At 40.6% G+C, this 24083-nt stretch overlaps 1 protein-coding gene across 3 annotated transcripts; it reads left to right on the top strand.

Moving 5' to 3' along the window:
• The first annotated feature begins 5596 nt into the window (after nucleotides 1-5596).
• LOC144665666 (uncharacterized) lies at nucleotides 5597-23932 on the top strand. Of its 3 annotated transcripts, none has more exons than XM_078526947.1 (9): nucleotides 5597-5990; nucleotides 13401-13578; nucleotides 16200-16425; nucleotides 16713-17027; nucleotides 17342-17383; nucleotides 19873-19971; nucleotides 20533-20631; nucleotides 20911-21009; nucleotides 21823-23932. In XM_078526947.1, the coding sequence occupies exons 1-9, from the start codon at nucleotides 5651-5653 to the stop codon at nucleotides 23152-23154; spliced, it is 2730 nt and encodes a 909-aa protein (XP_078383073.1). In that variant the 5' UTR covers nucleotides 5597-5650; the 3' UTR covers nucleotides 23155-23932. The 3 variants fall into 3 exon arrangements, with proteins under 3 accessions (XP_078383073.1, XP_078383071.1, XP_078383072.1); XM_078526945.1 differs by having other exon boundaries at nucleotides 5848-7211; XM_078526946.1 differs by lacking the exon at nucleotides 17342-17383 and having other exon boundaries at nucleotides 5848-7211.
• The last annotated feature ends 151 nt before the right edge of the window (nucleotides 23933-24083 follow it).

Below are 24083 nucleotides of genomic sequence, written 5' to 3'. Positions count from 1 at the left end.
CTTGTATTCAAGCTGTGTGTTGACATAAAAAAATTTGCTTTGTTGCGAGGAATATATAGTCTTCATTTGCTATTCTTATCACTGTGACATGTGATGAGCATGTGGGACAATGTGTTCAGAGCAGCGGATAGGTTGTTTCAAGAAATGAAATAATTGACAATGAACGCTTGATTGCAAATGGCTGGATTAAGCGGGTAAAAAATTGAAACATGAGCTTCTAATCTTGAAAGATTTTTGAAATTCGACAGGGAAATCACTTGTACCAGTTGTAGAGTTGTCTTTATCGGGGCAAGAAATTTATTGATCGTCTGATCAAATTTGTGCAAAGAGATTACTGGTTAGAAAATTTAGTTACATGAAACCATCGTTACCTGAAGTTTTTCCAGAATGAACTCTAATTGAAGTATGAAGGATTACTTTTTGAAATATTTTAAATACAGACGGAAATCTTTAAATTGTTCACCGTACCGGAAGCTTAATTTCACATGGCGAGAACCCTTAATTTTGCACTCTTTAGGTTCTTGCGACACTAACGTTTGCATTGATGTGATCACTTCTCAAGTTTAATTACATGCAGTGGTCCTTCTTTAGAGATGATATTGATACTGTGCTAATTAAAGAACACCGACAATAAATAAACAAATATTAAAACTCGCGAAATGAAACTGGTTAAAAAACCTATTTTGGTGGAGACTGACCAGTTGGCTATTAATTTAACAAAGCGCGAATAGTTGAATTTGGGACACAAAACACAAGTCCATCGACTGGTGGCAGGGAGATGATTTGAACCAAGAGTTACACATTAAGTTCAAAGTCAGAGGTCCATATATTTAATTTCAATAACCTAATTATATATAAATCCAGCCATTTAAAATCAACGGTTTAATGGTCAATTTCATCTCTTAAAATAATCTATCCGCTGCCTACAGATATTATCGTATTTGTTAACATTATATTACCTGTGTTAAGAATAGCAAATCAAGATTATGTACATCTTCCAATAAAGTCTCGTTTTCCACATCAACACACGACTTAAGCACAAGTTATCAAGGAATCCGACTTTTATTCAGCTCTTATGTCCTTTTATTACAGATCACTGGTACCAGTTGTTAAACAGGCTTTAACGGGGCAAGACCCTTATTGATGTTCCGATAATTTTGTCCAAGGAGCGTAATTTTTATTGCTTAAAGAATTTACCAGTGACGTTAATTTTTTTTGTGAAACCGTCTATACGAGAAGGTTTACCAAATTTTAACTCAAATTTGTGAAGGATATGGGTGGAGTTTTTGAACTATTGAAAAGACAGGCAGAAATCCCTAAAAACCGTTATTGTGTTGGAAGGTCGATTTCACTTGGAGAGAACAGTTAAGAATAGGCCGACGATATTTCTTGCAAGGAGACTCATTTGCATAGAACTTAAATACAAGTTAACAGGGCATCAAGCGATTATTCCAATTGTTAGAAAAACAAAACATTGCCTTGTGATAGTGACACACTTTGTTGAGCTTTATTATCGTTCATCTATAAACATGTGAATCCCTACTTTTATAACAACGGTGGAACCTCTGTGGTAAAAACACCAAAATATTTAAGACGTTACAGACAAGCTTTTTGTCTCACTGTAAGAGCGACGGAAAAAATAGTAGTGCTAAATACAAGTGTCTGCGAGTGGGTGTAACGCCTCATGTAGAGGCGCGTGTTTCACAATGAAGGCAAAACATAAGACCATCAAAATTTGGTAAGTTCGCACAGCTATCGTAGCTAAGAGTGAAACGAACATTCTTTGTAACACAAAAAATTTATTTGATTATCCAATCAAGTCGATCGTGGCTTAAGAATAGGTACAGGAATGTTTTCCATGCAACACACAAGAAATGAGTGACAACTACTGCGAATAGGTCGTTTCAGGGAGTGCAATTGAACATGAACGTCTGATTATAACTGAATAATGTGGCGGTTGAAATTTGAAATACGATTTGAAATAAGACATGCAAACTACTGGTACCAGTTGTTAAACCGCCTTTGAAGGGGCAAAACCTTTATTGATGTTCTCGTTATTTTGTCCAAGGAGGTTATTGCTTATAATAAAGAATTTACCAGTGACATTTAGGAAGCGCTGCGATAAATTTGTGAAACCCTCTATACAAGAGGGTTTACCAGATTATTACTCAAATTGAAGAATATTGGTTGAGTTTTTGAAATATCCAAAAGCTACAATCTTTGACAAAAATAGTTGACATTTTGACTTCGCTCTGCTGATTTATGGCAAATTTACCACTATAGTTTTTAAATTTCATGGCTGTCTGCTAAAATACCCCCCTCCCCCATCCAATGTTGTAAAACTGTAGCAAAGGGCTACAAGAAACAAACTACAACATTGATTGGGGGAAGGGGGGTTGGAAAAGTGGGGCAAAACGATGAAATTAGTCCAAATAACAATAAAATAGGGCCTAAATTGATTATGTGTCAACACTTCTGTCAATGATTGTAGATAGAAATCGGTAAGAAACGGGTCATTATACTGGAAGCCCAATTTCTTTAATCTGGTGAGTGACCTTGCTTTTGCTTCTTTTACGATATCGCGCAACTAACGTTAAAATCAGCTTTCTCAATTTTTTTACAAATTGCATGCATTAGCCCCCTACCTTCTTTAGCAGACATGTGGTTATCTTCTGCTCATTTTGAAATTTTGAACAATGCAAATTGAAGCCGGAAGTAGTTAGAAGAACTTTCTTCTGATTTAAGTAAATGTTAAAAGTAAGGCCGATCCAGTGGGACAAGATGCAGATCTGTATTAACTCATAACTTCTGAAATTTCAACCGCATAAAGTTCATTCATATATCGTTATGAATAACAGTTTACGGTTTCACATGTGTGCAACCTGTAAGATGCTTTGAAGGAACGGCTATCAAAGTTCCACAAAATGACACTCATCACCAGAAATGTTATGTTCGCCTAACCTTTGGAATAATCTCAGTCTGGATGCCTTGATAACTTGTGTTTATAAGTTCTTTGTTGATATGGAGAATGAGACTTCATTGGAAGGAATGTCGTTTACATTTGTTATTCGTATTACAGGTGTTATAAATAATATTTGTAGGGAGCGCTAGCGGATAGTGTATTTTAAGGGATGTAATTGACCATCGAACGGTTGACTTTTAATGGCTGGATCTAGTTTATTTTTAATATACGGACCACTCACTTTGAAATAAGACATGCACCCTGATCATTCTGGCAAATTTTGTTCAATTTGACTATTGCATTGGGTAAAAAATTTAGAAGTGACGGTTGAAAAGGTAACATCAAAATCTTTTACAAAACCGACGTTACCTTGAGTTTTATCTGATTGGAGTGGCATTAACGTTGCTAAATCTTTTGGCAGATGCTGAAAATCGAGGTATTACTATCTGCTCATAAAATAACCCTGAGTTTCTCCCGCTAGAATTCTTTTAATCCGAAAAAAAAAAGAAAGAAAATTGGTTGCCTCTGTCTGGTTCACAAAATGTCCGAAATTATGAGCCCCTATCACTCTTCGCGTTAGCAAATCACCGTTCTTGTCTTTGAGTGCGTTTATGAGTGTCGGGGGAAAAATCAAAGAAAACCCCCCCCTTCCAATAATGGCCACAGTCAAAACAATCGACTAAGCTTATACTTTGACAGTCTGTACGGCTTATGATATGGGGTTAATTTCATTTGAAATTTTTAATATAAAGACAAAAATGATGGTGGCTGAGGCTTTCCATCTACCTTTACCCTTATCTACCTTCCCACATATGAATAAATTGAGGCCGCAGTAATAAGTTAGACTCTTGATAGACTAAACTCTAAAAGTTCAGTAAGACTTTTATCAGTCGTTCAGTATCGATCTATTCACTTTAACTGCACTTCCCTGCAGCAGCGTGCCCCAGTGGTTAGGGCGCTGGACTAATACGGAGATCCGGGTTCAAATCATTTTCCCTGTCACCAGAGGGACTTGTGTTTTGTGGTCCTAAATTTAACTCCTTCGCGCTTTGTATATAGCCAACTGTCAGCCTCCTACCAGCTGGGATTTTTAACAAGTTTCTGTTCGTAAAAATAGCAAAGATCCGATACCAGGATTCATTATAAAATTGTTAAAAGGCGTTCTCTGGTAAAAAATTGTTTTGTCTGCTGTCTTGACGGATAAAAAACTATGTGATAAAATGGACCGAAATTTGAATATAACAAGAGAATCGCATAAATTAAACAGCTAAAATATGTGTAAAAAGAATGTTAAAAGAATGCTAAAAGTGTTAAAATTTTAAAATGTTTGTTTAAAACAATGTCATATTGTCCCGGCAGAGAGCACAGAGTCGCATCCGGCTGGACTCGAACTAAATGTTTGGTCAATTAAGAAGCAAAACAACCACTCCTGTACTTCCCAGCCAGCAGCTCCAATCCTAGGTCCAACTCAGAAGTCGTCAGGAGGAACCATGACAGACAGTTTCGATCCCTACTCCTCGACTGCCTTCTGCCACGGCGGGGCCCCTCCCTTAGGAGGCTTCAAAAGAGCTGGTGCTGACTGGGACATCATGAGATAGAAAATAAAAAGTAGCCTGATATTACTAGCCTAGCCACACTTTTTCGTATTTTTATAAAGGCCGTCTTTTCCAGTTGGGGAATAAAAAGTGACAATGATGATGATGATGATAATGGCTTGATTGAAATAAACCGTCTCACTTTTTCACCCCCCACCCCCCCCCCCCCCTGCTTTTACATATTTCGTTATTCTGTGTGATAGGGGCGTCGATTATGTTTCACATCAGGCTTGATTCAAACTTAATGTTTATCATTTCAGTAACTGGCTGTCGTCTTTGTTTTATACAGAATTAATATTATACGGTGCTAGTTCTTGTTTTATTTGTCTTCAAAGTTTTGTCTAATTTAAGCCTTGACATTAGTAAGTCTTTCCTTCTGGTCAACATGATCCGATCATGTGATGTTATTCTACAAGAAAATCGACCATTCTAACTTATCCTGGAAGCTTATCTGGCGAGTGAGGAATCTTTCTTGGATTTGACCCCACTTTTCAGTCATTTTTACTCGGTTATCTCGAACTCAGATAACTCGAAAACGCCGCTAACTCGAACTAAATTTTGTTTCCTTTGATCAAAATGTTGGTTAATCACACATTTGACAGCCATTTTTCACTCTTATCATAAGAATTTTTGATCGTGTTAGAGTTTCTGACAAGATAAGTCTGATTTACACTGTACTGTATACTGAAGTGCTACAAAATCAGTAAACTATATCAAAATATTCAATCGACCCCGCAATAACTCGAAACCCCGCTAACTCGAACTGTTTTTCTTTTCCCTTCCGAGTTTGAGTTACCGGGGTTCTACTGTAATTTCTTTCAGTTTCACGTGGAAATGAATGAATTATTTTCCAGATTGACAAAAGAACAAATCTCTGGAGAGTATCACATGATCTGAAATGGGCAGTTTACATATGTAGTTGCCTCTCCCAGAGATATTTGCGTGACTTGCGTGACTTATTCCCAGTCACGTAAGTTTCGCCTCTAAGTTGTTTAGGTCAGCGGTTGTTCAGCAATAAGTAATTTTTCTTTGGCCTTTGCACTGGCTTGTCGAGTGAATCAGTTCAGTTTCTTTTCTGTTTTTGTTCAGTCCAATGCCAACATCTTCAAGCACACTTTCTTATGTGCAGAAGGACACGTCCCTTCAGACCCTTCAGCATGAAAGTGCACGGGAGCACGAGCAAGAACCAGAATATGCAGCCAGCACATTCAGGGTGGGCGTTCGAGTTGTTCGTGGAGTTGACTGGCCGCCTGATGATATCGAAACTGATGGCGGAGAAGAATTCGTAGGAACAGTTATTGAAGTCGGAAGGAATTCTGCCAGTGTAGCTGAGAACATGGTAGTGATACAGTGGGATATGGGAACTCGTGAAGTCTACAGAGCGGGCTGTAATGGACACTTTGATCTTTGTGTTTTGGATTACTCTTCCGTTGGTAAGAAAACGACTGTGTTTTGCTGTAGAGAAAGTTCTATTTTAAAGTTCAGCGTTTTTTAAATGTATTTTAGCCTTAGTTAGTAGAGATGATTTTAGTGTATAGTGCAAATACTGCAACGAATCAGATAAGTGGTATCTGACTAAACCGGTCCTTCGTTTATTACTTCCGGTTTCCGAGGAATTCGAATGAATCGAAAGTAACATGAACGTAAACAACCTAAACACTTCAATAAAGACTCGGCTTTTGGGAAGAAATACGAGGGAGATCGACTGTCCTCTAATATGGAAAAATGGAAAGAATCAAAACAGCTTTAAATTGGCGAGCAGAATATGTTTTTGTCAAGGCGGTTTGTTGTTGAATATTAATACTATTAATATGAATCTAGACATGACAACCACTCGAACGTTCACAGTTGGGTTCAGGCAAGGTGCAGTCTAATTTTATCGATTGAGCAATTTTTATACATGAAAGTCATAAGACTACTGCAAGCCAATAATGTTCAATTACGTATAAAGTCACTTAGCGATATTGCAACATACTTTGTACTTGATACTTTGTAGTAATCTAGCTATTTCATTATTAGTCTAACTACCGAGCATTACAGCATCAGCATTCGCAATTATTAGCTTATTATAGCACTTTTAGTCAGCATTCTAGCTTCAGCAATGGCAGCTTCAGCTTCAAACAGTATGGAAACCCTAGAAACAAAGAGGACATCCAAATGCCCTGGATGCGGTGTTCCAGCGAGCGAACATAGCTGGGGAATACCCAGCAAGTTTTGTGAAGGCGAGGAAAAGAGCTCCCCGCGAAAACAGGCACCAGCATCACCAATGATCGAAATTGATGACCAGATATCTGGGTTGGAAGAGGAGCTTGCCAGTCTAGAAATAGAGGAGCAGCTGCAAGCCAAACAACGAAAATTGGCCTCTCTTCAACGCAGCATCGAGGAGAAACGCGCGAAGCTCCAGTCCGCCAACCAGCAAGGTTTCCTCCCGGCGCCAGGGATTCCTCCGGCAAACATCACGGACTTAAAACAAAAAATTCCGGAAACGCCACTGGATGGACTTCTCCAGCCGCTGCAACAGGCAGGAACCAGTTCAGCCCCGTGTTGGCAGCCCGGTGTAGACCAGACAATGGCCCCACAAGGAAATGGATGGCAGCAAAGTCAGCTCACAGGAACCTCAGAGATGTTCTTAAAACCGGCCCAACTACCAAAGGGTGAGAGAATCTTACGAATTGTAGACTTTGTTGACAACATTGTCCCCAGAGATGACGAGAAAACCATCTCCGATGGTGGGAACACTAAACTAATAGTTTCCTATGGCCCTAAAAAGCCAAAATTAGAGCAAGTGTCATTACAGCAATGGGTAGTTAGTAACACCAGGATATTTTATAATTTGTTAGCTACTCGTAAATTACATTCTTATGTAGACATCCAACATTACCTTGCGTATACCATTAAGATTATGGAATTAGCTAATCGCTTTCAGTGGGTCTCTGTCTTAAAGTATGACGATGAATTTCGTCTTCTACAAGGCACTTATAATTATCCGTGGAGCTTCGACTCCAATCATTTACATACTGTGTTATTAGAGCCCATTCCCAAAACGCCACTAACGCCACGCATTAATCGCCCTAACCAGAACGCACTATTCGTAGCCACTACTAACGACGGGCGCACAATTTGCCGGAATTTTAACAGTTCTCGGGGTTGTAGTCTTCCCAACTGCGTGTATGAGCATGCTTGCAATCGCCGCGTAGCTGGGGGCAAGGCCTGTGGCCAAAATCACTCCGGGTTTTCCCACAGTTCCCAGAATCAGCAGCAAACAAGGCCCCAAAACCTGTGACTACCACTTTCCAATTCTCCCCTTAACCAAACGCTGTGGGTAAGGGAACTCGCGGGCGACGAGGATGAAACTTTTTTAGCAGATGGCATTATTTATGGCTTTCATTTGGCACCCATAAGCGCTTCGTTCACAGCAGTGAACATGGATAATTACAAATCGGCTACTAACCCCTCCATAAAGGCTAAAGTGGAGGAAACCATTCGCGAAGAAATTTTGCAGGGCAATTACGTTATTGCTGCTTCTAAACCTACAGTTGTAAGCGCGTTAGGAGCTATTCCTAAGCCTAATTCAACTGAAATACGGCTCATTCATGATTGCTCGCGACCGCATGGGCAAGCGGTCAACGATTACATCACTTCAAGCTCTTTCAAATTTCAGACGCTTGATGACGCGATTAAATTAATCAAACCAAATTGTTACATGGCCAAGATTGACCTTAAGCACGCTTACCGTTCTGTTCCTATTCATCCGGCGAACTACCAAGCAACTGGCTGTAAGTGGCGGTTCGCTGGGGATAACTTCGACACGTTTTTCTATGACACGCGTTTACCCTTCGGGGCTAAGAGCTCTCCCGGAATTTTCCATCGCATCACGCAGGCTGTTCGCCGTATGATGGCCAAACGAGGCTTCCATGGAATCGTGGTTTACCTTGACGACTTTCTAGTTATTGGGGACACTCAAACGGAGTGCGAACGAGCATTTCGTGTTCTACTGGAATTGCTTCAAGACCTGGGTTTTACCATCAGCCAGCACAAACTTGTACCCCCGACGCAGCGACTTGTGTTCCTAGGCGTGCAACTCGACACCGTGGAGTGTACGATGACACTGCCGGCAGAGAAACTGGCGGACCTCTACAACATCATTTCTAATTTTCAAAACAAGCGTCGCGCTACAAAAAACCAATTGCAACGGCTAGCAGGCAAACTCAATTGGGCTTGTCGAGTGGTTTATGGCGGACGCACCTTTCTCCGTCGCATCCTTGACACAATGAATTCTATGTCTCCTTCCGCTAAACATAGATTACCGGCTTTCGACATGGTAATTTGTAAACGTAATGGTTGCATAAATTGAAAAGTGTCCCGCAACTATTCTACTAGACTTGCCACAAGTCGACCTCGCGAGTTTTCAGAGTAAATAAGCGAGCGAAGCGAGCCTTTTAGGTCGCGAAGCGGCCGTCGGCGCGAGATCGAGCGACGAAGTCGCGAGAGGTCGACTTGTCTCGCTTGAAGGGTTTTCGTTTGCGTTTCGCGCCAAAAATGGGGAGTATTATTTTTCAAGGGGTGGAGTTTAGCTGTTGCGTGACTTACGCCTGGTATCTCGGATTTCGTTGCAAGTCCTTGACTCTAATGGCGGAACCAGTAAACGACTCAACTCCGACGAAAACAATCGAACGTGTGTGCGTTTCTCCTGCGTCCAGAGAGCAAATTTGACAATGCAATGACTCTCATCGATGAATACACATTTTAAATTGTTTTTTTTTAACCGACGAAAAATGTGCCGATAGTTATTAAGAATCGCCACGGGACTTCCAAACACCAGTTAAGATTTAAAATCTCCAGCGAAAAACAATATAATATATTGTTTTTCGCTGGTAGTCACACAAACTTGTATAACTGGTGGCCTTGACAGCATCATTTATCGCTTTCGAAATTGACCCCATGTTGAATGTTTGACCGCAAGTCACGTTTCACTGCGCTTAATCCCTTGTGATTGACACTTCTGTCCTAAGGGCTGCTCTGATTGTGTAATAACAGCACTAAGACTCGAGGTCAACTCAGGCTTCGCAGGTTGACACGTGATTCTTAATGTCCCCTGTCATACCAGGCCAATAAAGACACTCGCGCGCTCTGCTAAGGCAACCATTAACTCCCAGGTGCGAGTTGTGAATTCTCTGGAGTAGTTCGCCTCTTGCAGCTTTCGGGACCACCACTCTCTCTCCCTTGAAAATAAGCCCATCTTGAACGGACATTTCGTCTCTCATGTTGTAATACGGAGAGACAACAGGTGGCAGGGCACTTTTTTCCTCCGGCCAGCCCCGCTGGATTACGGCCTTTAAAGCTTGAAGGGACTCGTCCTTCTCTGTTTCACGCTGGATCTGCAAGAGCCTCGCTTCAGAAATTGGCAGATATTTCATCATGTTGATGGTTTCAAATTCTGACTCAACTTGTGTACACGATGGAAGGTACGCTCTGGAGAGTGTGTCCGCCAGAAACATTTTGTTTCCTCGCTCGTATCGGACTTCTAAGTCGTACTTCTGCAAACGGATCATCATTCCTTGCAATCTCTTAGGAGCACGATGAAGTGGCTTCTTGACGATCGATTCTAGGGGCTTATGATCAGTGTGGACGATTGTCCTTCTGCCGAACGTGTAATCATTGAACTTCTCAACTGAGAAAACGATTGCCATCATCTCCTTCTCAATCTGCGCATAGCGTGATTCAGTTTCTGTTAAGGCTCTACTGGCGTACGCAATGGGGTGCCCATTTTGCATGAGCGCTGCGCCCAGACCACTCTGACTGCTATCACACTGGATTTTAAGCACTTCACTGGGCTTGTAGTACGCCAAAACGGGTGCAGATACAATGAGATTCTTGACATCATTCCATGCCTTTTCTTGCGGGTCATCCCAACACCATACCGCATCTTTGTGGGTAAGATCACGGAGAGGCTTCATGACATCAGACAGATTAGGAAGAAAACGACTAAGATAGTTAACCATTCCATTAAGCCGCAGTATGTCATCTCGTTTCTCAGGGCGTGGCATCTCAACGATCGCCCTAACTTTCTCAGGGTCCGGTTTCAGACCCTCGGTGGTTAGCAGGTGTCCATGGAATGGAACTTCATCACACTTGAATTCTAGCTTCTGACTGTTGAGCTTGATGCCTTTCTGCTGACATCTGCTCATAAACGCTTCCAAATTGCTGTCATGATCGGCCTCATTCGTGCCATGGATCAGAACATCATCTGCAATGCACTTAACACCGGAAAGACCATCTAACTCTTGGTGGAGACGCTTCTGAAATATTTCACTTGAGACGCTGAGACCAAAGGGTAAACGAAGCCAACGATATCGCCCATACGGTGTAGAGAAGGTTGTGAGCATGCTAGATTCATGATCTAGCTCTAAGTGCCAAAAGGCTGATGCTAAATCGGCCTTGGTAAACACACGTGCATCTGTGAGGTCAGGCAACAAATCATCAATAACAGGAATTTGGTAATGTTCCCTCTTTAAAGCAGCATTGAGAGGTTTCGGATCGATGCAAACACGCAGCTCACCAGACTTCTTAACAGCAACAACAATCTGACTAACCCACTGGTTCGGTTCATCAACAGGAGCAATGACTTTCAGACTTTCCAGCCTTTGCAGTTCCTCTTTGAACTTCTCACGAATAGACACAGGAACTTTCCTCGCTGGCAGTATCACAGGCTTAGAGTCAGGGTCAATCTGGAGGTGCACTTTACCAGGTAGCGTTCCAAGACCCTTATCAAAAACATCCGGGTACTTATCTACTAGGCCACCGCTCACATTCTCCACAACATTTACGACATTCTCTTTGTGAATAGTTAACAGCTTCATCTTTTCCGTCGTGTTTAAACCAAGCAAAGGCGTCAGATTTTCTTTAACGACCGACCTGACCACAAATCTGACCTTGAACTTCTCATTGTTCTTAGGATTCACGACCAACAAAGCACAGGTGCCAACGGGCTTCACTTTGGTACCATTCCACATAACCAAAGTTTGCGAACACGGAGCGAGTTCCTCGCCTTCGGCATATCTGAGAGGTAAAATGTTCGCGCTTGCACCACAATCTATTTGAAATCGTAATGGTCGCTGTTTAACCAACATCTCAGCAAATACAGCCCTCTCTTTCACAGCTTGTATTCTCGCGACACTGATCTCTTCAAGCTCTTCTTCGCTTTCAATATTGTAAACAGGCACTCTCTTGGTACATTTCTTGGCAAAATGATTCTTTTCTTTGCACTTTTTACACGTCTTCCCCCACGCTGGGCATTTCTTCTTCGCCAATATATGCTCATATCCACAAAACTTACAGGAGATCTTCTTCGATTCCATGTTTGACTTTGCATCAGAAGATTTATCCGATTTTGTTTTCTTCGACTTGACCTGATTAACGCTGTCAACGGGCTCGGCGAGCGACTTCATCTGCATTGCAGTAACCTCTTCACTGCGACAAACATCAATGCATTTATTTAAGGTGAGGTCTCTCATCCTTAGAAGCTTTTTGGTGGTTTGCTCGCACTTGATTCCCAGTACGATACGATCGCGTATGAGACTATCGCGTAAACAATCACAAAAGTTGCAGGTCTTCGCCAAGGTTTTCAACTCAGCGACGAAATTATCGACCGTTTCCGTCGGAAGCTTGTCCCTCTTGTTGAAACAATATCTCTCATAAATCTCGTTCACTTCGCCGATGCAATGCTTTTCCATCTTGCCCATAACCACACGCCAGTCGTTCGCATTCTCCGCTTCGGAATAACTGAAGGTTTTGATCACCTTGAGACCATCATCGCCGATTGCGTGCTTGAACATAGCGAGCTGATACTCCGCACTTTCTCTCTCCAAGCGAGAAATCACAAAATAATTGTTGTATTTTTCTTTCCACAACTTCCAATTTTCGGCGACTTCTCCAGATGTCTTGAGATCTAAATGTTGTGGCGGCAAAATTTGGTGAAACATTGTAGCTTGCGATGTTTGTGGCTGAGCTGCATTGTGCGCTAAGTCTTCGGTGTGTAGATTTAGTGGCTCGTTTGGCTCGTTTGGCTCGGCAGTCAAGTCTCCTGTGTGTAGATTTAGTGGCTCGTTTGGCTCGTGGCTCGGCAGTGGAAGTCGGTGTAAAGAGGGCTCGTTTGGCTCGGCAGTCTCCTTTGGCTCGGCAGTGGATGAAAGAACGAGAATTATTGTATTGTGCGTTATTGCATTGTGCGCTAAGTCTTCGGTGTGTAGATTGGGCTCGTTTGGCTCGTGGCTCGGCAGTCAGTCTCCTGTGTGTAGATTAGTGGCTCGTTTGGCTCGTTTGGCTCGTTTGGCTCGGCAGTGGAAGTATTCGGTGTAAAGATTTAGTGGCTCGTTTGGCTCGGCAGTGACTACCGAGCCAAACGAGCCACCAGATTTTTCCGTCTTCAATAGTGGCCCTGTATTCTAGTAGTTATGCCCCTTTTAATCTAGAGATCCTAACCGAGTTCGTACAAGAATTCAACTGACGCTATCACAAGTTTCTTAGAATAGTAATTAACCTAGAATTTACATATATTACTTGAGAGCGTGAACTCGCAGGAATTTCACACATTATGACAGATTGGTCTACGCTCAGCGACCCGTTTTGGGTCGCTAAAAATGGCGCGATTCAAGTTCGTCCCGGCGCGCCATAATAAACAAGACGAAGGACTTTATTGAAAGTCTACTATTCTACTTAATAAATGACGTTAAGCTGTCTGCTTGACTCCTATTCTCATCACCGGAGTTCAGAGAGGAATTGTTTTCATTATAGTGTAGCGGCTGATGACTGATCTCTGATTACAACCTTTCGCTTTCTTTAAGGTATAAAGCATTCAGGCTTCATGTGCTGTGCATGCAAGCAAGACCCAATTTTTGGAATACGTTGGAACTGCTCAGATTGCAAGGATTCCTTCATAAACCTGTGTACATCATGTTACATGGGCGATGAACACAGTACAGACCATGCTTTCAAGAGATATGATGCTTCAGGAGTCAATGGGTAAGAGTGTGACATCGATGCGTGACGCGATTTTTGTTTATGCCCAATCATGTCACGTATTTCTCGATAGTGCAAGGAATCTAATACGGCCTTCCTTACTGGAAACTAGATTTCATTCCTCGATCATTTTTAACTTCCAACTGATATGTTTTTCATACTTGAAAGCCCTATTCGCCATGAAATTTGGTGCAATCAAATTATACACTGCTATGTTTGTAGTTAGTCCCATAAACTATACATGTACTCTGATCATTATGGTTTATAAAGAAGAAGGGGAGAAAATGAGGTTGGTGTATTGAGACAAAAGAGAAAAATGGCGATTTAACTTTGTAGGAATTTTTGGTTGATTATTCATAAATAAATAATTAATCCATCCCATTTCATTATGAAAAGAATCATCTCTTTAAGAGAGATGTTTATCAGTTTATCTTCACCAAGACTCACTAGTGCTATATTGAGTGAGTAATTCTGTAACTTAATACAACATTGGACAAACCTCAAGAAACACTTGGCCAAATATCCACCAATCTGGGTACCACAGCATATTACCCCCATTCCTCCCCAATTTCAATGAGTAAATTAAACGTTATCAGTGTTGTGTAATCAAAGTGGGGTCAGTTGAAATCACCAAGAAATAATATTGGGCAGGGGAGATGAGGATAAAACATTTTTTACCCGTTTGGAAGCAAGACATTCGCAGAAACTGTGTGATTTTCGTTTGTCTCAACTAGTTTTGTAAGTCACGTTGTTTTACGCAAAGGTAAGATTGATACGGGTCGTCAAAGTCATAACACAATTGTTACGTAATTTTCAAGCCGGAAGAAATCGGTATAGCTTGATTTCAAACGTGAGTATAATGATCAGTTGTACCGATTTTAATAGCGAAATTTATTGCGTGTTCATTGGTCGAGAGTTATGGTATAAAGTATAAACTATGAAAACGACGTAACGTGTAACGCAATTGAAGGCAGAAAAAGTGAGCACGCGAGATTTCACATTGATTTTAGAATACGACCGTAAATTTTAATGTTGTAAAAAAACATCGAGCACATTTTTTCATGGTCTAGACTTATGGAGTGCCGAGAAATGCCTACAGTCTCAAACAGGTTCTGCCAGCAAGTCATATGTCATTCCTCCACGATTGGTGACCCTGGTAATACAGTGTTGCTGAGTGACAATGGCAAAATGCAAAAGGCGAGCTTCCAGCGCCTTTGAAAATCTGATAACTGTGGCTAAGTCAAGTGTTATAAGCGGGATTTAAGGGGGACTAGCAGTTCCCACTTTAACAGCAATGACGGTCAACTTCGTCTTGATTCAATCTTCTTTAATCAACTCTACCTCAGGCGTAGAACCTTCACTGACAATGTTGTTCTCAAATCTCTGGTGTGTAAAGCAGCTCGCGCTCTTTTATGATAGGCAGATTCTTTAACTGTCAATCTCTGTCAAAACGCCAAATTTGATGTGTCTAAGCTTACGTAATGACTTGCGCAGTTAGTTTTCGTTGAAGTACGACTGCGCGTTTAAGGTAAACCTTCGAGCTATTTGCGATGTCGAAAACGCTTTTCTTTCCAAAATTTCGTTACGAACCAAACGTGAACTGGCCAAAATAAAACAGCGCGAGCTATGTAAAAATTACAAACATTGTTGTTCTACAACAAAAACAGTTACAGGTAATACAGTTGTACAGTTAGAGCCGAAAATAGGTTTTCTTGTTAACAAAGTTCAAACAACAACTTTTCCACTAAACTTGAAGAAGAAGGGGCGTGTTATTCGGTAACTACAGTCCGACCCCTTTCCATAAATGAATACTAAGTTGTTTACGAGTTCAGAGCAGTCGTTTGTGCAAGCCGAATTTAAAAGAATATTTGCGTACATGGTTGTTCAAACAAGGATGTACAAAAAGGTGGATAAACATTGTACAATAGTTAAAAAGGTTCTTTGTCCTTACAAAACGTGGAAAAATAAGGTCAAGGTTTCCTGCTAGAAAAATATCACCGAATACAAGTGTATAAAACAACTTAAGGTCAGAAACAAGTTATTCCAGGAAGAATCCGTGGTTGACCAATCTAAGGTCAAAAAGGTCAAGATCTATTTAATCATAAATAAGCAAACAAGTATGTCCCTTGTTCTTAGAACAATGGTTGACAATGTAGGTTACCTAGGAATGAATAAATATTATGAATTTACTTTGTCGTTCAATAGTCGAACAAAACTGTTTTCCGGCAACTAACTCACAAGAAACCTTGACTCTCGTTACAAAAAAACACACACTAGATAAGAAAGATAACTTCAACCAAAATTGCACTCAATTCAAACATTCCCAAAAATCAGTATATAATTGATATCGTAATCAAAGATGAAATAAGTGTTTGATGATAAAAATAACTTCACAAAAGGTGTCAACGAAAAGAATGTATTACGCGAAAACTTAAAATTGTTATGCAAAATAACCGTTCAAAAACATCAACTTTTTATGGTTTAACACAAGGAAACCCCTACAGGTTGGGGATTGGGCATGGGGCCAATCACCCCATCCCGTAAAAGTATCGGATAACGGGAACCTAATTAAAGCTGGTGGTTCCACTTAAGTTTTGAGCATAATTGTGGTCATTTCTATGTAGAATTCCCGTTGAAAAAAGGAGTGCCACGAGAAAAACGCAAGCACGAGGGATTTATCCAGGTGCCAAGGTTTCAAGGGGTCCAGACTGGGAATATGGTAACCATGATGGCGGAACGTTTGGTACCGTGACGAAAATAACAAACTGGCAGGGAAACCCAGCTAGTGGAGCTGATGTCTCATGGGAGTCTGGTACAGAGGGCACTTATAGGCTAGGCTACCAAGGAAAGGTGAGTCACCTGAATTCTATAGCGACGTTAAGCCTTTTTAAATTCGTCACGGTCTAAATCGCACACTATCTAAACTGGTTTAAAACGCTTTCTTCCTGGGCCAATACCTCAGTAAAAGTGTTATTTTGTGGATACCTTCGATTTATTGAAGGCTTGACTTGGTACATCGCAAAAAAGTGTCTCGATATTTTGATACAGGAATTGATCAGGAAACAGGTTATTTGAGACCGTTCATTAAATACACAAGGATTACCAACCAATCAACATGTGTTTTATTGCCTACTCAGGTGGACTTGATATGCGTAACTGCAGGGTCTGGTGGTCTCCTCTACAAATCACATTTACCAAAACTCGGACCCACTCAACAGATATTAGACGAAACAGTACAAATCAGAGAGGAATTAACGAGTCTTACTCTGTCGTCTAAAGCTGATGCAGAGATACAGCAGTCTCCAACTATGACAGATGACAATCGTAACACTTGCCCGCCGAGTGCTGCATCTGGTGTAAGGGACTTAATGTCCCAGAGAGTTGCTGGAAGAGTTGAGCCAGGGTCGATTCCCTTAAGTGATGCAGCTGGGACTTCGCAAGATTTACTTAAGGTATATATGCACATGTAAACAGTCATTTCTCTAACGGAAACACGACATTTTTCATCTGTTTAGACTTTGAGCAGTGCATCATTTTTCTCAGGGTTAGCCAACTGAGTGGAACATCACGCGAGGGCGCGAGACAATTAGAGTGGGGAACGAAGACAAAGCCAGAACGTTTATTCTCGCGCCGAATCGTGCGAAGTCACTTTCTCGAGTTCTCACCCACTCGACTGACCCAGAGAAAAGTGAGGGGCTTCTCGCAACGCATCTTCTGGTCACTTAAACGATTTTTTATTATACTGCTTTTTTTTCAAATAATTTAGCACTCAAATGATCAGTGGAAAACGAGGGCTGAGGAGACAAAGGTAAGTAACATTTCCTTAAATGTCAGACAAAGAAAGGAATCGAACCCATGACCTTTCAGAGATAGGGTTGCGCATTATCTACTCAGCTATGGAGACCCATAGTAAACAAGTGCATTTTCTTGGTTCATATGTGACACGCGTCCTGCATACTGCTAGGATTAGCTATGTCGAGAGTGTACTCATCGTCATCACAAAAATTTACCTTGTTTCTTTATTTATCACCATACAGTAATGTAAATATCTAGTGTTGGATTTAAGCAGCAAACCCCTCGGAACTGTTTGTTTTAAAATGACTCAGGCTTTATATATAAGAAACATATATTCACGTTTTGCTTGGATTGTATGTACTCTATATCTCTGCCGTTTCTTTGCTTCTTGCGCAGCTGGTGCAGAACTCTTAGAATTTCTACAAAAGTTAAATCTTACGATAGCAGACGGTCATTGTAAAGCTTCTCTGACGAGACTGTTTTGTGAAAACTATCAGAGGGTCTGGATAGGGACGAAGAAATCTCTGTAATCAGTTAAAATTTCAGCCCATTTCTCAGCTATCACTAAAGTTTGCAGATCTCTGTTATTAGTTAAAAACGCTTTATTTCTTAGCTCACAGTAAACATTTTGACCAATTCTCTGCTATCAGTTAAACCCCACCAAGACCCTCCTAACACATTTATTTAGCATGGAGTAAAGGAGTAGAAATGTGCAGGAATTTAGAATTAAAAATCTTTCCCTTAGTCTTAAGTAAGGGCCGAATCGCACTAGCGGACAAATTTTGTAACAAATGGTAGATTTCATCATTAATGAGTCACTTGTTGCAGAACACAAGTGCGATTACGTTTTTCGAGACCTACAACTTGTCCAACATTTTAGGAAAACAAAGAAGCAGCTGTCTTATGATTGGTCCGCGTTGCACGCGCGATACATTTTGTCAAACAATTGCAAAAACAAGTGCGTACGACTTGTTGGACAAGGGCAAATTTTGTCAAAACGGACAAATCATCAAAGGGGCCGAAGTCCTGCCTCGAGGCAGGACATTTCATGACAAGTCGCATTCCCATGCCCTCGTAATGCCAGATAACAATACGTTGTTGATTGGCTATTGTGTTTGGCCCAAACTGGACCTAATAACAACACGTACACCAAAATGTTTGCGATTGTATGCACCGTGATGTGGCTCTCACTATCATAATTCAGCCGCAAAATCTTTCCGCGATAGGCAAGGCATGTTTATAAGCGAAGTATTTACCCAATGTAAGAATGAGAAAAGAAAAAGTTATCTTGAGACGACTCATTATTCCACTGCATGAGAACACGGTACTCTAAATGCAAATTTTTTTAGAATTTTCTTACCGCGTGGTACTGCATATTAAATGTTTGCCCAAGACGGCCGTGCTGAGAAATGTACAGGGATGCCAGAAGCACGTGCAAAGCTATTGTACTAATAATTTCACCTTTTGTTCTCTTCAAGATGTCTCTGACTTGTCGCGACAATTTTGTTTTTGTCAAAAATGTCATGACATTTAAAACTTGTCCGCTAGTGCGATTCGGCCCTAATGCGGAATACTGTGCTTTCGTTATTGGCCACCTACCTAACGTGTTTTCGTTTAAATCTTATCATGCCATTTCTTTATTCATTGAAAATACCAGCTCTTTGCCACAGATTTAAGTCATTTGTTGCCATACATAACTGGGTAAAACATCAACTGAATTACTGAGTATCTTAACCAAGGTCTGGAAAATGGCCAACAATTCAGATAACAAAGAGTCAAAACGAAATAATAAAATATATTTAACAATTATTCCACGAGCGCGCGTTGGATATGAGAAGGTAGATAGCCAACATGGCGCCGAGTTGGCTATAACGATCCCATATCCAACAAGCACGAGTGGAATAATTGTTTTATTAAAAACGCTCAAAGAATTGCAATATTTGAGCTCCCCAGCTGTTTTCGTTGACGCGTATCGGCTTTCATACTTGTGGTCAGTGGTATATGAGCTCATATACCATTGCCTGTTGACCAATCAGAACGCGGGAATTGCAATATACCATTGCTAGTTTTTAATAAAAAATAATATCTCAGTTAATCTCAGTAAAATCTCTGAAATAAATAATAAGTCAAAACGAAACAAGAATGGTAGAGATGTGACTGGAAATAGTTGACACTAGTTACTTTTACGGGGGAAGAACTAGACATATTAAGGCTAACATTTTTAACGTAAACATAACAAGTCACTTTTACGAGGAGTTTTGCTGCGTAGCACTCAATTGTTACAATAAGTGTCCAATAAGTGTTCTTGGAGTGCAAAATAGTTTTTTTAAAAACAGACGTTTCGGGGAAACCCCTTCATCAGTGTAAATGTGATGTCTTAAAAGGAACGCTTGATCGTGATAGTATTTTTTTTAAAAAAAAAAACTATTTTGCACTCCAAGAACACTTATTGAACACTTTTACGAGGCCTTGACATATATTAATTATTTTGTATGGTAACAGGCATCGAGACATCCACTACACAAGGCTTCGATTAATGGAGAATGGAACAAAGTGAAGATGCTTCTTAGAGAGGGGAAAGATGTAGACCAAAGGGATAAGGTAATGTTTGTCAACACAGTCATGGGTTATGGTACACTACATTCCGAGATTTGTTTGCAAACTACGTTTTGTTGTTTTTATTTGAAGACTAGCCTGACAGCCAAAATTTAATATTCAGGAGGCAAGCGTGGCCGAGTGGTTTAGGGCGCTGGTGTTGTAATCCGGAGGTCCCCGGTTCAAGACTTGCCCTTGCCATTAGCTGGATTTGTTTCTCGGTTGTCCCGAGTTCAAATCCTCGACCACGCTTTGTATATAGCCAACTGGTCTGCCTCCTGCCAGTTGGGATTTTTAACCTTGTTATGTTCATTTAAAAATTATTTGTTTCCTCTGTTTCAGTGGCATGCCTGTAAACTAGCTATCTCGTTGAGATATGAAGCTAATCATTGTTGCATGACCACTATAAACATATACCGGTATACCGGTACCGGTATTTGAAACGTAATTGAAAAGTCAATTTTCAAATAGAGTAAACTTGGAAACTGTAATACCTTGTCAAGAACAACAAAAACTATTTAAATAAGTAAAAGCGTCCTGTTCTTAATTGGCATGTCTCTTTTGCAGTTTTCACTGACGCCCCTTCACCTAGCAGCTTGGTATGGACACGAGTCTGTTGCCCAATTGTTGTTAGAACACGGCGCAAATGCCAATGCTGTAGACAGAGTAAGTTAATTCTTTATTAAGGTCACTCGTTCATCGCTTCTCAAATTAATGAAATATTTAATCATCTTCATGCTTGTGTGGTAGCGAGAACGCGCTAGACCATTTAAGGGATGTTATTCAATTTCTTACAAATTTTTTTTATCACACAACGCCGTGTCAGTGATTACTTATTTGAGAGAGGCTTTCACCAAGGACAAACTGTGTGGAACTGCGTAGCTGTACAGAATCAAAATTTAATGTGGTTTAACTTTTGGAAAATTAAAATTCTTGCTATTCAAGTTTCAGAAAACACCTCTTCAAAAGGCTGAACGTCACAACCATCAATCAATAGTACAGCTTCTTCTTAGGTTCGGTGCAAATCCAACCTATCAACAGCCGGTATGGATACAGTGTTATACAATTATTGCTAGTACTACTAGAGACAGATATCTACAACCAGATCGTTTTGCTATAACTGAAGGGTTTTCTTAACGTTCTTTTTTGTACGGCTTAAAGCAGACGTCAAACCCAATCTTTGTTTTACAGTTTAGACATCGATACATTCATACCTAACAGGAGCGTAGCCAGCCTATAGGCCTGTTGGCCCGGGCCTACAAACCTTTCGACCCGCTCGTATTTTGACGATAACAAAACTTCAGGCTAAAACGCTTTCAAGCTGAAATAGAAAGGCCTACAACTTTTCAAAAAGCTGGCTACGCCCCTGCCTAACATTCCACACCAAGTGTCATACTCTAGATGCCACAAGTGTCATTACGGCTTACGATTGTTTGATGAATATTAAGTTTATCCATGGTTGTTGGGGAGAAAAGTAATAAAATGGTACAAATTGGGATGTGATACCGTTTATACACTAGTTGCTGTATAAGAAATCTGACCAGTTCAAGTGTGCACGGATGAAAGTCACCTAACTCGGCAACTCGGTCCCAGAGTTTACCAGTCTTCAAACCGAATTCAGTACTACCATTACCTGTTATGCTTCTGTTAGCTGAAAAGTTAAGGACACTGTACTAAAATACAATTTGCTATTGGTCGCCACAACTCTGTTCTTATATTGCGCCAAAAATATACCAACAGATTATGTGCTTGACAATTGTCAATTCCTTGGTAACTACTCCTATAGAAGCACACCCGTACCTTTAACAATTGCACAGCTTTGTATGGTTACTTAATATTTTTATGAATTCATTGTAGCTCAGTCTTCAGTCGCTTTCAAAAATGGCATTCCTGGCAGTTGACCAGAGATCTGGCTTCAATCTTCTACAAGCCTCTGTGTACGAAGGGGATTATAACACAGTTCTTGCTGCCAGCGTATACCTTGACAATTTCTTAATGGAGATGGATAAGGTATCAACGCAAAGTAATGCGAAGATTTTTTCAGGAAAAACCGCTAGTAATATCCTTTTTAGCTTGTACAAAAATGGTCACGCCAACATTAAACAGTTGTACGAGAAACATGCAGAGAAAGCCGCCACTTTAACAGAGCTGCACAAATGTTCTGACAACAATGATGCAGAAATGGCTGTTGAGCTGGTTTTGCATTACGGCACGGATGTAAACATCACGGCAAATGGAAGTCGCACACCTCTGCTATGGGCGAGCCTGCGATCCTCCAGTGTGTTTTTTAAGACACTTCTTGATCTTGGAGCTGACGCAAATTTTCAACGAGAAGACCAGTGCACGCCTTTAATAATGGCGTCTTACTGGAACAACTGCATGGCCGTCCGCCTTCTTACTGAGACAGGAGTGGATCCAGATGTTCAATGTGACTCGAGTGATGCAGCACTTCATGTCTCAGCAAAGAAAGGATTTATTACCATTTCAAAGCTTTTGATTGAGTCAGGATGCAACGTTAACTTGCAGACCAACAGCGGTAAAACACCACTTCATCTGGCAGTTCAAAATGGACACAAACACTTAGTAGAAGTTTTGCTAGAAAACGGTGCTGATGTGACGATTCGCAACAAGCACGATCCAAAAGAAAGATTATTTCTTGTTCGTGGAAAGGACAAAGGAAGGCCGGCCTGGCACTATGTCATGGTGGAGAAACCGTTACTGGGTCTGTTTCATAAACGGACAAACGGAGGCAAACTCGACGTAGCGGACTTTGGAACAGTTGTTGAATCAGGATGGGGAGAGAATCCTCCAGAGAGGAAAATTGCAGAAATTGTGGACAAATCGATCGGGTTTCAGAAGGATGTGCAAGGCAAGACACCTCTTGATGTCGCTTGCGAAATGAACAATGAAAACCTTGAAATTATCGAGCTTCTTGTGAAGCACAGTGCAGACATTGATACTCGCGACGGAGATGGTTTCACGTCTTTGCAGATGGCGGCGATTCGTGGAAAGATAAAACTTGTCTTAAAGCTTGTTGAGCTCAAAGCTGACGTCAACTTAACCACAATGGATGGAAGAGATGCGGCTGACCTGGCTCAATTAAATGAAGAAACTGAAATTGAAGAGTTGCTTAAGTTGAAGAGAAGTTCACTCAAAAAACTTTGGAATACATTGGTAAAAAGATTATGAAACTGATAAACACCATCAAAAACGTTTGCTGATTCTAATACAAACTGGTGCTGCAATACTGATTGAAAATTCTTATATTCTGGATACTTGTGCTAAGAAAAGCATACATAAAAGAAAGAGTGGAAAGATAAGAAGAGGCACAGAAAGTTAAAATGGCATCCGGCAATATTAAATTAAGTTCGGCTCGCTGATTAGTTGTATGAAAACAAAATTCTATAAGAACGAACTTACACGACCAATTCATCTTTTGCATGGAAATGGACCGAAGCTGTTCCGCTTTGGAAAAGTGCCATTCCACTAATCCATTTTAACTATGTTTGAAACGTTTCTGCCACCAGAGTTGAGGTTCTTGACTGATTATTTCAATTGTTGTATTGGACAAGTTAATATTGACTGCCAAAAAGTATGAAGACAAAACCAATTAATGTGTAGTTGATCTTCCCATTGAATTCCAGGATGTTAAGCTACTAAAACAACTATTATTGATATAACTAGTCAAATGACGACCAGACTCCATTTCGGTTGCGTATTTTTGAAAGTAAAAACTCCCCCCATGTTCAATATAGTTTCTTGATTTCAATTGTGAGCATCTTGACATATTTTCTTACTCAGCACTGTGGATAGGTGTAAGGACATTGTACAATTAAAGCCAAGTTAACTGAAAGAGACTATCGCAATGTTTTCTTAAATAATTCTTTACTTGTTTAATGTGACTGCTAGTCGCCCCTTCAAGGACTAATTAATCCTAGGGCGTGAATAAAATGTCAATGATACGATATTTCTGTTTTCGAACTATGCTGTATCGCTGCTTCAATCCGTGTTCAGAGTTTCCAAGAAATCATAACTTAATAGCTAACATGCTAACGTTTCACTATGACCTTTTGTTGTAAGCTCCTTTGCGTTTGTTTGTTTGTTTTCCCGCGTTATTT

This window comes from Oculina patagonica, chromosome 9, assembly GCF_052425735.1.
Source record: "Oculina patagonica isolate OP01 chromosome 9, crgOcupat, whole genome shotgun sequence".
Taxonomy (NCBI): Eukaryota; Metazoa; Cnidaria; class Anthozoa; order Scleractinia; family Oculinidae; genus Oculina; species Oculina patagonica.
Note: the sequence above shows the minus strand (reverse complement) of the source record. Positions and strands in the feature narration are given on the sequence as shown.

Bases quoted from the DNA above. Each gene is read 5' to 3' on its own strand.
- LOC144665666 (XM_078526945.1), top strand. From the start codon at position 6,659: ATGGCAGCTTCAGCTTCAAACAGTATGGAAACCCTAGAAACAAAGAGG. The intron at 13,579-16,199 runs GTAAGAGTGTGA...ATTTCTATGTAG, and splicing joins GATGCTTCAGGAGTCAATGG to AATTCCCGTTGAAAAAAGGA. The intron at 17,384-19,872 runs GTAAGTAACATT...GTATGGTAACAG, and splicing joins CGAGGGCTGAGGAGACAAAG to GCATCGAGACATCCACTACA.